Here is a 12,899-nt window from a genome sequence, read left to right on the forward strand (position 1 = left end):
TTCAGCATCTCACTGCTCACTGCTCATGGGAAGAAGTTACTCTGCCTGGTGGTCCTGGCTCTAATCCTCCTGTGTCTTTTCCCCAACTGGAGCAGCTGAGAGATGTGTGCAGGGTGGAAGGGGTCCTCGATGACAATCGCAATAGATCACGTTGATGGAAGAGGAGGGAGACTTCAGTGATCCTCTTTGCCACTCTTATGGCCTAGGGATTGATCTCTGATCTATTTCTTGGCAGCAATTGTACCCCACGGTGATGCAGCTGCCCAGGAAGCCTCTCGATAGAGCTCCTGTAGAAAGTTGACATCATTGTGGCCAGTCACCGTTGCACCTTCCTGACAAGTGAGGAGATGCTGTGTGTCCACGATAGGTCACTAGATAAGTGAACTTCAAGGAACCTGGTGCTCTCCACTCTCTCCACTATAGTTGCTGATGTGTAGTGGAGGGTGGTCGTTCCTGGTCCTCCTGAAGTCAACGACTACAGTATTTATTTTGTCTTGTCCATGTTGAGACTCAGGTGGTTACTCTTAACCATATAACCATTTACGGAGCGGAAACAGGCCATGTTGGCCTTTCGAGTCCGCACCGGTTTACTGATTTTGTGTGCCCTCTTCAGGCATTGGTCCCTGCACCATATGACAAGATTTTCCACCTCGTACAATGTGAATGACAGCAAACATTATCGTTATTCTTCTGGGAAAGGAATAAATAATTTCCAGTGACCCTCCTGTGTTCATCACTGTGCTTTACCTTGCGGAAAGTTTGAAGCAAAATGTTCCAATCTTCCGCTGGCTGAATGTACGACATCCACTCTCCCCATGGATCTTTATCTCATGGGTCTCTAATGAAGGCTGTGAGCCCAACAGAACTTGTCAGGTGCGGCACTGAGTCTCGTCATGGCCTCTCTGCTGAATCTTGTGAAGCCCCCTGTCCTGACTTAGTAAAGCATGACACCACATACTTACCTAAATTAAATTCCATTTACCGTTGCTCACCCCAGCCACTCTCGACCTTTTATCAGCTTTGGCCACCTTAGGACTCTGCTCAAATTTGATGGGCCCCCTTCCCCGTGATCCAGTCAAGTTTACATTTAGGCGTACAGCACAGTAAACAGGCCCTTCTGGCCCACGAGCCTGTGCCACCTAACTACCCCAGTTAACCTACAGCTCCCGCACATTCTGAAGGGTGGGGGGAAACCCATGCAGACACGAGGAGAACGTACAAACTCCTTACAGACAGCACTGAATGCGGATTGGCTGTCATTGGAATAGCATTGTGCTAACCTCTATGCTAACAGTGTTTAGTTGGTTTCTTCCAAACTTCTCTCGTACCGGCATTAAAAAATATTAAATATATTTAATGATTTCAGTTCGTGGCTCCTCCATATGTGCTTTGGCCCCCAGGGGGCCTCTTTGGGCCCCATTAATGATAGCTAATTTAGCCCATTTCTCCAGTTGATCACAATTCCCTTGGGTAACTTTCTTCACTGCCCACCACTCATTGTCACCCACACAAAATATACATGGATCAAAACTCCATGGGTGGCAATGGTTGGCTGATGGTATGGTCCTGTATAGAAAGATGCAGTGAAAAGCGTGCTATCCAGGCATCACGATGAAGCCAGCGCACTCTGCGCAGAAAGTACGGACCCTCAAAGTGACAGGATTGACAAGGGCTCAGGCCTGCCTTTCACTTATCACAGATACGTGAGCAACTGAGCTTCTCGCATTTCTGTGTTCTGCCCAAGATTTATCCTGGCCGCGGTCCTGCCAGGTTTCATTGAATCTTAAAGCCGCAGGCGAATTTGGTTTGTTCCCAGCGGCTTCCCGCTGTTCCAGCAGTCGCTCGAGGTGTGAAGAATGGGTGTGGAGATTCGATCCATACCGCCGGCTGCAGTCCCCGGGGGGAGCTGCCTTGGTCACTGACCTGGCTGCGAGAACCAGCTGTGGTTGTCCATCAGTCAGCTTTCAGGAAAGGAATCCGTCCCCAAGACCAGCCATTTTCAACAGGGGCTTTACGGCCTCTCTAGGGGCCACAGCACATTTTGGGGGGTTGGGGGGTAGGGAGGGAGGGAGAGGGACACAGACTGAAATCCTAAATGTTTTTTATTTAGACTGTAAGAAAGAAGTACAGAAGAAATCAACTAAACAAAGGAGGGGAAACAGAGGGGTGGAAAGAAGGGAGGAGAAACAGCAGGGGTGGCCCGGTAGCATAATGGTTAGCGCCAAGCTTTTACAGCACCTACAACCCTGGTCCGGCACTCTCCATAAGGAGTTGGTATGTTCTCCCTGACTCTGAGTAGGTTTCTTCTGGGTGCTCCGGTTTCCTCCAAAACTATGGAGGTCGTAGGTTAATTGGGGAATTGGGGCAGCATGGGCTGGCGGGCTGGAAAACCTTGTTGTCCAAGTTCAATTTTAAAAAGTCAAATTAAAAAGAATAAACTTGACTGCTTCACAGGGAAGGGGGCCCATAAACTTTGAGTAGGACCCTAAGGGGTGAGAATGTTTGGTTTATGGAGGGGAGGAATACATTGAGAGTATGCTGATAGCACTGCGCCCGTCGTTAATGAGCAGGTTTGCACACAAGGTCCCCACTTCTGAGCTCAGCAGGTTCCAATATGTTTTAGTTTTACTTCTGGCTTCAAGCTTCTGGGAAGGGTCAAGGCTGTGTCTCTGTGCATGATCTGTCTTTCTGTGTCCACACACAGCTGCCTGTTCATCTCTTCAAGCTTCTTGTCACCTGTACCAAAGCTGTGGTGATAGTTGTTGTTCATTGGGCGGACCAGTTAGACACCTTGTACATAGTACAACAAGTAAGACGAGGTACAAAAGTGCAGAGTTGCAGTGGCCACATAATTTTACTATTTTGGGGATTATTCTGGAGTCTGATAACGGCAGAAAAGAAACTGTCCTTGAACCCATTGGTATGGGATCTCACACGTGAACCTGTTGAGAAAGGGGGTGAAAAGACTGTGGACAGAGTGGGTTGAGTTTTTAATACGTTGGCTGCTTTAACAAGGCAGTGGGAGTTATAGATGGAATCTCATTCCTTCTGAATGTGTTCTGTCCTCTCAATAAGATATACAATCACCATTCTTATCCTTGGGATCAAATTACACTAAATTTCAAAAAATGTACCGGGGGTGTAGGTAAGTTGGGTGTAATTGGGTGGCACAGACTCGTGGACCGAAATGACCTGCTACCGTGCTGTATGTCTAAATTTTAAAATTAAATTTAAAATTCACTGCCTCACTTCTTGTAGTGGTAGGCATGAGGAGAAATTGAAAAGACTGGTTTCAAGTTTATTGTCACATGTACTAAGGTACAGAGAGAATGTTTGTTTTGAGTCCAGCTCGCCAACCCATACATAGTACAGCAGTAAGAACACAATGCAGAGTTACAGAGAGAGGACGTTTGGTACACAGAAAATATAATTTTACCAGTGTGAGGACCATTCAGCAGTTTGATAACAGCCGGACGGAAACTGTCGCTGAATCTGAGGGTGCGAAACCTCATGTAACTTCTTCCTGACAGGAGTTGTGGGGGGAGGTGAAGAGAGTGTGGATGGGGTGTTGGTTGCTTTATCAAGGCAGTGGGAAGTGCAGATGGAGTATATGGAGGGGAGAGGGGTTTGTGTGATTGCAGGAGATCTTATTAGATGCATTTTAGATGGAGGTAGGGGTTACAGGGTGAAAGGGGAGAATAGGATTGAAGAGAAATGGCGAGATGGACTCAATGGTTCAAATGGCCTTCTGTGAGCTTCTAATATTCCTACAGAGTTGTAATAGGTAGATCTATTGATACCCACTAGCTGAGGGTCTGTGTCCAAGGGCCACCATCTCAGGATAAGGGATCAGCATGGGGGATTGAGATAAGGAAATCTTTCCTCTCTCAGGTGGTGTTGAGCCTTTGGAACTCTCGACCTTGCAGGCCAATAAACGCTCTGTAAGTGTTAATGCAGAACAAATGATCAACAGATCACTGGATACAGAAAGAATGAAAGACGTGAGGGAGAGGGCAGGAAAATGGTCATAGTGATGAACAATAGCACAGGTTAGAAGGGCCAAATGGCCTACTCCTGCTATTGCTTATAACTTAATCAACTCCCACAGATTCACAATGTCAAGTATTGAAGACTACTGCTAATCCTTATTTTCTGACCCTGCCAATTCTAAGTCAGCTCTTGGCACCAGTCCATGGTACAGATGTTCCGACGAGCTGGCATCCTCTGCTAACTTCACTCGTGTTTACTGACTTTGCAGAACTTGCTCCAGGAACTACAGAGACTGAAGTCCAAGGTGGAGGAACTAGAAAGTGAAAAGATAGAATACAAAGAAAAACTGGATGCCACAGAGGTACAGATTTACACTTGCCATCGCTGATGCTGGCAGTTCCCACTTACTTCATTTTGTGTGGAATGCACTGAGGTGTGGTATGATGGACAGTAGAGTGGGTTAACTGAAGGATCCTCAACAAATGGGGATGTGGGCCAAGGAATGGAAGATAGTTTAAGAACATAAGAACTAGGTGCAGGAGTTACCCATCCAGCCCCTCGTGCCTGCACCACCATTCAATGAGATCACGGCTGATTTGCTGATGGGCTCATCTCCACCTACCTACCTCTTCCTCATATCCCTTAATTCCCCACGTATGTAAAAAATCTATCCAACCTTGTCTGAAATATATTTACAGTGGTTGCCTCCACTGCTTCAATGGACAGTGAATTCCACAGATTCACCATCTTCTGGGAAAAGTAGCTCCTCCTCATCTCATCCTAAATCTACTACCTTGAATCTTGAGGCTTATCTCCTAGTTCTAGTCTTCGCCACCAATGAGAACAGTTTATCTGCCTCAATCTTATCTATGTGTGGTGATACACCACTAGTCTACTGCAGGGGGCGACCACTGAACCTGCAGGAAGAGCACTGGAGGACAGACAACACCTGGCCGGCTGTCAATCAGTCAACCTAAATGGGCTAAACCCCACCTGGTTGGCTGCCAATCATCTACCCAAGATATAAGCCGCATCAGTTCAGGTTGACTGACAGCTAGCCAGGGTGTTATGTGTCCTCCAGTGCTCTTCCTGCAGGTATCACCACACTATGCCTTTCATAATTTTCTACGTTTCTATAAGATCCCCTCCATTCTTCTAAATTTCAGGCAGTACAGTCCCAGACAACTCCATCTCCTCAGACTAACCCCCTCATCCCTGGTTTCACTCAGAGAAGAGTGAGGTACATAGCTCTTCCCAGCACAGTACAGGCCCTTCAGCCCATGAAGTTGTGCTGGCCTATATAAACCTACTCCACCACAATCTAACCCCTTCCCTACCCCACACACATAACCCTCAATTTTTCCTGCATCTATGCACCTGTCTTAAGAGTCTATCGAATGACTCCATTGTGCCAGCCTCTGCCACCACCCCCAGCCATGCATTCCAGGTGTCATGTTTTGGTAAGTCAAGACAGGGCATACGCAGGCTTCAGTCAAAGAAGCTGTGATGAGACCTGCTGTCAAACCTGACAAATGGAATGAAGCTGATTGGGTTCACCGCCTTCCTCAAAGCCCTTGAAAAGGAAGAGCACACAGCCCCGGACATCACAGGCAAAAACCCACTGTCGAGAACATCTACAGGGACCGCTGTCGACGGAGAGCAGCAACGATCATCAAGGATGCACACCACCCAGCACACGCTCTGTTCTCACTGCTGCCATCAGGAAAGAGTTATCGGTGCCCCAAGACTCGCACCACCAGGTTCAGGAACAGATGCTCCCCCTCCACCATCAGACTCCTCAATGAAAAACTCAATCAGGGACTCATTTAAGGACTCTTACTTGTGCACTTTATTTAATTCTTTTTCCTCTCTATTGCAGTTTGTTTACATTTCTTTATTTTACATATGTTGTGCACAGTTTTTTTCTTACATTACTTCGCCCACAGTAAAAGAATCTCAGGGATGCATGTGAGGCCACGAATGTACTCTGAAATTTGACATTTATGGCAGAGATTGATAGGTTCTTGATGAGTGACAACGTCAAAGTTTATGGGGAGAAGGCAGGAGAATAGGGTTTGGAGGATATACATCAGCCATGATTGGAATGGCAGGGCAAACCTGATGGGCTGAATGGTCTAATTCTGCTCCTAAGCCTTATTGTTCTGCTGAATATCATAATTGTACTTGCTTTAACAGCTTCTTCTGCTGGCTTGTTCCAGATGCAGGCCATCCTCTAAGTGAAAGGTTTGCCACATCAGCACCTTCTTAAACTTCTCCCATCTCGCCTTAGATAGTGGGTGGTATAAATGGAGTTCCTGACAATTCTTTGAAAGCCCATTAAAGTTACCACTCTCCTGTTTATTCAAGCAAATTTCTGATTTTTGGAAGTTACCAATGGTTTGAATTTTCTCTTCCTTTCCAGGAAGAAATCCAAAATCTTCAGGAACTGCTCAGAATAAGAGATATTGAAATTGAGCGGTTACAGAGCCAACTCTCTTCCCGAGCTTCCGTGCAGAGTGAGGGGTCAGACCGAGGTAGGTGTGATCTCCACAGCCCTATCTGACCCGTGAGAACATAGAGCATCAGCAATAGAAGGTGTTGCCCATTTTGAGCCACGCTTGTTTATAGCTGAACTTTTAACTTCTGAGCCATTTCCTGGACTTGGTCAGAGAGCAGGAGTAATCATCAAGGATCCACACCACCCAGCACACACTCTGTTCTCACTGCTACCATCAGAAACTAGGTCTAGGTACCACAAGAGTCACACCACCAGGTTCAAGAATAGCTGCTACTCTTCCATTATCAGACTCCTCAACGAAAAACTCAATCAGGGACTCATTTAAGTACTCCTACTTTGCACATTATTTATTACTGAATATTTATTTTCTGTACAGCAGTTTGTTTGCATTTCCTTGCTACATTTCTCTCTTGTGTACATATCTTTTCCTGAGTACAGTTATTTTTTTGGTCTACCGATAAGTGATCATTCTGCCTGGCCAGCAAGTAAAAGCATCTCAGGGTTGTATGTAGTATCATGTACGTACTCTGACTATAGATTTGAACTTTAAACCTCCCTTAATGCCTGGAACAACTGTTACTGCAGTAAATGCGAGCAACACATAGCAAACAAGCACTCTCCGTGGAGAGGGTCTCGGTCGAGCTGGTCTTTTTCTCTCTGTACCTGCTGTCCAGTCTGCTATTTCCAGCTTTGTCTTTTTCAAATTTTATTGGCCAGACGGGGTAGAAGCCGATTCCAGCCACTTAAATCCGTGCCGCCCAGATGCACCCAAATTAATCTACAGCCCCGGTATGTTTTTGGAGGGTGGGAGGAAACCAGAGCACCAGGGGAAAACCCATGCAGACATGAAGGAGTTGGGAAGCACGGCCTAGAGCTGTTTAAGAACTCCGATATTTTTTGCCCAGAGATTCATACATTGGTACAGTTTATTTCTCTCACTCTCTCTCTCCTGGCTTAATGGCATCAGCTCCTTGCTGGATGCTGTTCCCTTGCGCTACAGGGGTGATTGGTTAATAAAACCAACACAAGCCTCTAGGAGCTGAGAAGAGTGGATTGGGCGCTGAGTTCATCTTGTTAACCTCAGCAGCACAGCCAGCCGAGCTCTCGTCACCAGCCCTCAGTTTGCCTTCTGCCTCCATCATTTCTGGTTGGATTGATTCTTGTTCACTCTGTGGCCCCTTCACGGTGGGGGGGGGGGGGGAGATAGGGTGGGGGTTGTTCGTCTGTGCTTTGTCTCCAGTTGTGCTGATGGCCGTGAGCCTTCACAATGGCCACAGGGTAAAAGGAGCAGGAGAAAGCCATTCAGCCCCACCACCCTGACCTGCCATTCAAATCAAAATCATAGCTGATCTGCCCCAGGTCTCTCCTCTTCTGCACCATCGCTCTCAAACCCCTGGATCTCCTGCCTCTCTAACTTTTCCACCCCCCACTCCCCCCCAAGCCTTGAGGTTGTCCCAGTCAGTAGCGTGTTGATCTAATTCATGACAAAATGTCTGACTCTGATAATGATGGAACTTGAAAACAAAATGAAGTGATTGTGTGTGTGTGTGTGTGCACGCGTGTGCATGGTGCAGTGAGGTAGCAGCCAGCAAACACAAAACTCGAAAGACTGTACAACAGGCTTTATTCCAGTAAAAGTCTGAAACCAGTTCATGCATTGGTGGCTCCCGTGTGACTGGTTCAGGAGGGGCTGGCTCAGGTATATATATGTGTGAGAGAGAATCTGGTGGTGCCTTGGAGTGTTTGTGAAGCCTCAGAGTAGATATAGGAAGGATGTTTCCTATACTGGGAGAATCTAGGACAAGCGAGCAAACTTCAGGATTGAAGGGCGTCCACTTGGAACAGAGATGCAGAGAAAGTTCTTCAGCCAGAGGGTGGTAACTCTGTGGAATTTGTTGCCACAGTCAGTTGAGGAGGACAGATCATTGGGTGTATTTAAGGCAGAGATTGACAGATTCTTGTTTAGCCAGGGCATCAAAGGTTTATGGGGAGAAGGCCATGCAGTGGGAAAATGGATCAGCTCAAGATGAAATGGTGTTGAATAGGCCTGCACTGTGATGTAACATTCTATGCTCTATAAAAATAGAAGGTTATGAGGTATGAAGGGTTTAGTTTTTTTTTAGGAAAAATATGTATAGTTTGGCACAACATCATGGGCTGAAGGGCCTGTACTATTGTGTAATGTTCCATGTTCTATGCTCCTATGTCTTATGGTCTTTGGGGAGGAGGGTGGAGGGTATTATGGGGAAAGGAAGAGGGAGGTGGGGGATGCGGTGGATGGGAGGTGTGCTATGATTTTGAGGGAACCCTCAGGTCAGCAGGCCCTCCACCCCATCAGCAGTTCCCTCCTGTCATTTAGCCTTTTTTATGGTTTCAGCATTTAACCTTTCCATTTTGCTCCCGCGATCTCCTCCTGCTGGTGCTGTTCACCGGGGCCATCGCAGAGGACATGTACAGGAAAAAACTCAAAGACAAATGTAAGCTCTAACCTTCTCCTTGCTGGGGGTGGGTTTGGACTTGGGGCAAGAGGGGTATGGAGGGTGGGGTAGGGAAGCAGGGGAGTGTGGGATGTTTGGGAGGAAGTAGAAGGCCTCGAAGAGGGGAGGACAAAACTGAGGGAAGGGAGAAGGTCCTCAGTAGGTGATGATGCGCTTATTGTCATCAATGTATGTCCAAAATTCTTGCTTCCTGCAGCCAAACAAGTAAATTTTAAATGTTTTTAAAATTTTAATTACATTTTTCAATTTAAATTTCTATTGTATTTAAACTTAGAGACATACATCTCTGAAACAGGCCATTTCGGAGCGCTGCCCAATTACACCCAATTGGCCTACAACCACCGGTATGTTTTGAAAGGTGGGAATAAACTGGAACCTCTAGGGAAAACCCACAAAGAGGCAGGAGGACGTACAAACAGACAGCACGGGATTCAAACCCCACTCCCGATCACTGGTACTACAACAGTGTTGTGTTAACCATGCTACCCTAAAAGTACTTGAAGTAAAACACGAAAGTCAGCCGACACCATGGTTGAAGTAAAAACACACGATGCTGAACAAACACAGCAGGTCAAACAGAAAACTTTATGTAGCAAAGATAAAGACACAGAACCAATGTTTCTGGCTTGAGCCCTTCATCATGGTATGAGCAAGATGTCAGCAGGTGCCTGAACAAAATGGTGGGAGAGGAGGAGCCCAGACCTACAGGGAAGAGGTGGATAAAGGAGGGAGGGCACACCAGTAAACAGAGGGAGGGGGGATGGCTCTGTGAATGGAAAAGGAGGGGGGTAGAGAACTGGAGGAAAGGAGGCAGATGGATGGGGAAGAGAGGGAGAATGGAGAGTGGGCTAGCAGAAACCGGAGAAGTCGATGTCACTGCCATCTGGCTGGAGGGCGCCCGGATGGAACAGTAGGTGTGACTCCTCCGATTTATAGGTGGTCTTGGTTTGACGCTGCACGAGGCCATGGACAGACATGTCAGCATGGGAATGGGGCGTAGAATTGAAATGGTTAACGCTGGGAGATCCTTGTCACTGATGCAGAGAGAGCGAAGGTGCTCAGCAAAGAGATCTCCCAGTCTGCGTCCAGTCTCCCCGATGTAGAGAAGGTCACACTGGGAGCACCGGATTCAGTAGGTAACTCCTGCGGATACACGTGAAGTGTTGCTTCACTTGAAAGGGCTGTTTGGTGCCTCAAATGGTGGTGAGGGAGGAGGTGCGGATGCGGGTGGAGCATCTCCTGCACCCACTGGGGAAGGTGCCAAGGGAGCAATTGGTGGGGAGGGATCAGAGAGAGCGGTCCCTATGGAAGGTGGAGAGTGGAAGATGTATCTGTTGGTGGGATCGTCCATGTAGGTTGCGAAAATTACCTTGGGTAATTTGAGGAAGGGGTCAGGCCCGAAACGTCAATGATGTTTCTTTACCTCCTGCGGACACTGCGAGACCTGCTGAGTTCCTCCAGCATTTCTGTGCTTTTACTACAATCACAGCCTCTGCAGGCGCTCGTGTTGGATCTTTCTGTGCACCAGCAGCTCAGTGGAAAGGGATTTTCAACAGAATCTGGAACTGACAGGGTGTGAACAATCCCTCTCCTCAATTCTCACTTCAAACTGCAGATATTTGAATTGCAAATTTATTCAAATCAGCCATTATTAATCTGCACCCCAGTCTCAAACAGTGGTTCTTTTTAAACTGCATGGCATTAACATTTATTTTTTTACATCGAACGTGTGATTTTTCCCCTCTGAAGTGACTCCCTACCATCCTGGAGTGGCCGTTCACACAACAACGACCAAATCTCCAAATATCTGCAACGCGCCGCAGGTTTAGACAGAATGTCTGAAGTGCGGTATTTATTAGCCCATTGTTCACGGGTCGCCTGCAATTTAATTTAGACTGCAGACAATGGGTGAAAATAAGTAGGGGTCAAGGAGGTAAAATGTCGGACCAGGAATGAGTCCTTATTCCCGTTCCGAACTTTTTACACAGACTGCATTCTGGGAAATTGGAAATAATTTCCTGAAACGCAGCGTTGGTGTTTTTAAAAAATGAACCTAAATCTCTTGCTTTCATTAAACCCCCCCCCCCACCAAATCCCCACCCAACTTCTTCCCCTGTTTTCAGCTCTGTCTCCCTCCCTTTTCCCCATCTCCTTTCACTGAGCCAAAATCAATTCTCACCCTTATCATCCAATGAACACCTTCTGTTGTTCTGGATCAGCCAGCACTGTCTCCATTCTGACCCTTCCTAGTTTTTGCTTAATTTCACGACTTGTTCTTGAACAATAAATTCTGATTGTGATTTTTTGTTTATTTTTTTTAATTTTTTATTTTTCACACCATAAACCACATTGACCATGATACATACTTTTTCCTTTTCAAATATATACAGTGCCATTTTCTCCCCCCCCCTCCCTCATCCCATCCCACCCTCCCTACCTCCCTACCTCCTCCCCGTCCATTTAAAGTACAAAATCTAGGATACATTAAACCAGTCAAACAATGTTGTCATTCAATAAAAATAAACAAGAAATTCCACTGAGTCAATTCTTTTCATTTCCTTCTCCTTTCGTTAATTTAGGTAGTGAATGTCCCCGGTAGGTTTTCTCTATTGTGTTTCCTGTAAGGCTCCTATATTTGTTCAAATATTTCAATATTATTTCTTAAACTATATGTTATTTTTTCTAATGGAATACATTTATTCATTTCTATATACCAAATTAAACTGCAAGAAAAGGAGAATGAGGAAACAAATGGTAAAACTAAACAAAAATGGGAACAAGATTTAAATATAAAAATAAAAAAGGAAACATGGGAGAAGTTATGTTCTGGAACGGTGAGAAATACAATAAATACGAGGTTACGTATGATACAATATAACTGGATACACAGGCTATACATTACACCTCAAAAGTTAAATAAATGGGACCCAACAGTATCTGATAGATGTTTTCGATGTATAAAAGAAATGGGAACAACAATTCATGCAATCTGGACATGTGAGAAAGTAGAAAAATTTTGGGAAGATCTAAACCAAATATTAAATAAAATTACAGAAAACAATATACCAAAAAATCCAGAGATCTTCCTCCTAAGTAACATAAAAAACAAAAAATTTGGAATTGATTTGGATGGTGCACAAAAAAGATTGTGGTTTCTTGAAGAAGGGCTCAGGTCTGAAATATCAGCAAATGTATCCTTATCTACTATGGATGAGTTCCTACAGTATTTGAATTTGTTTTTACTTCTTGAATTGCTGGAGGGCCTTTGTCCATCCGTGGGTAGAGGGCCTTCATCCATCCGTGGGTAGAGGGCCTATGTCCATCCGTGGGTAGAGGGCCTTTGTCCATCCGTGGGCAGAGGGCCTTCATCCATTCGTGGGTAGAGGGCCTTTGTCCATCCGTGGGTAGAGGGCCTTCGTCCATCCGTGAGTAGAGGGCCTTCATCCATCCGTGGGTAGAGGGCCTTTGTCCATCCGAGGGTAGAGGGCCTTTGTCCATCCGTGGGTAGAGGGCCTTCGTCTGCTCATGATTCTGCAGCATCTCCAGCTTTTGTGCTTCTCAAACTGTGGTGGTCCTGCATGTGGTCAGACAGGTTCCATGGGCAATGCTATTGTCCGTCCTCTGGGCTGTGTTAACATTGTAATATTAGGCCAAAATCCAGGATCTGCGCGTGTAATGGAATCCCACCTACATCCTTCACTATGTGCGGAGAAGATTTATAAAGATGGTGCCAGGACTTGAGGAGCTGAGTTACAGGGAAAGGTTAAAAAGGTTAGGACTTCATTCATTGGAGCATAAGAAAATGAGGGGAGATTTGACAGAGTTTAAATATTAATTTGTTTTTATTTATAAATTTAAATTTAGATATACAGCATGGTATGTCCTTCCAGACC

The 12,899-nt window shown here is 45.9% G+C and overlaps 1 protein-coding gene across 13 annotated transcripts in view; it reads left to right on the forward strand.

The window, feature by feature from the left end:
* The window catches only part of ppfibp2a (PPFIA binding protein 2a), a 156,421-nt gene that overhangs the window by 97,031 nt on the left and 46,491 nt on the right, over nucleotides 1–12,899 (forward strand). For 12 of the 13 annotated variants that reach the window (XM_069903068.1, XM_069903077.1, XM_069903071.1 and 9 more), the window contains 3 exons: nucleotides 4,259–4,351; nucleotides 6,413–6,524; nucleotides 8,953–8,985. In XM_069903068.1, the coding sequence (XP_069759169.1) occupies nucleotides 4,259–4,351; nucleotides 6,413–6,524; nucleotides 8,953–8,985 (238 nt within the window). The remainder of the gene's footprint in view (nucleotides 1–4,258; nucleotides 4,352–6,412; nucleotides 6,525–8,952; nucleotides 8,986–12,899) is intronic. The other variant, XM_069903073.1, reaches the window with a different exon arrangement.

The sequence above is a fragment of the Narcine bancroftii genome, chromosome 1 (assembly GCF_036971445.1).
Source record: "Narcine bancroftii isolate sNarBan1 chromosome 1, sNarBan1.hap1, whole genome shotgun sequence".
Classification (NCBI taxonomy): domain Eukaryota; kingdom Metazoa; phylum Chordata; class Chondrichthyes; order Torpediniformes; family Narcinidae; genus Narcine; species Narcine bancroftii.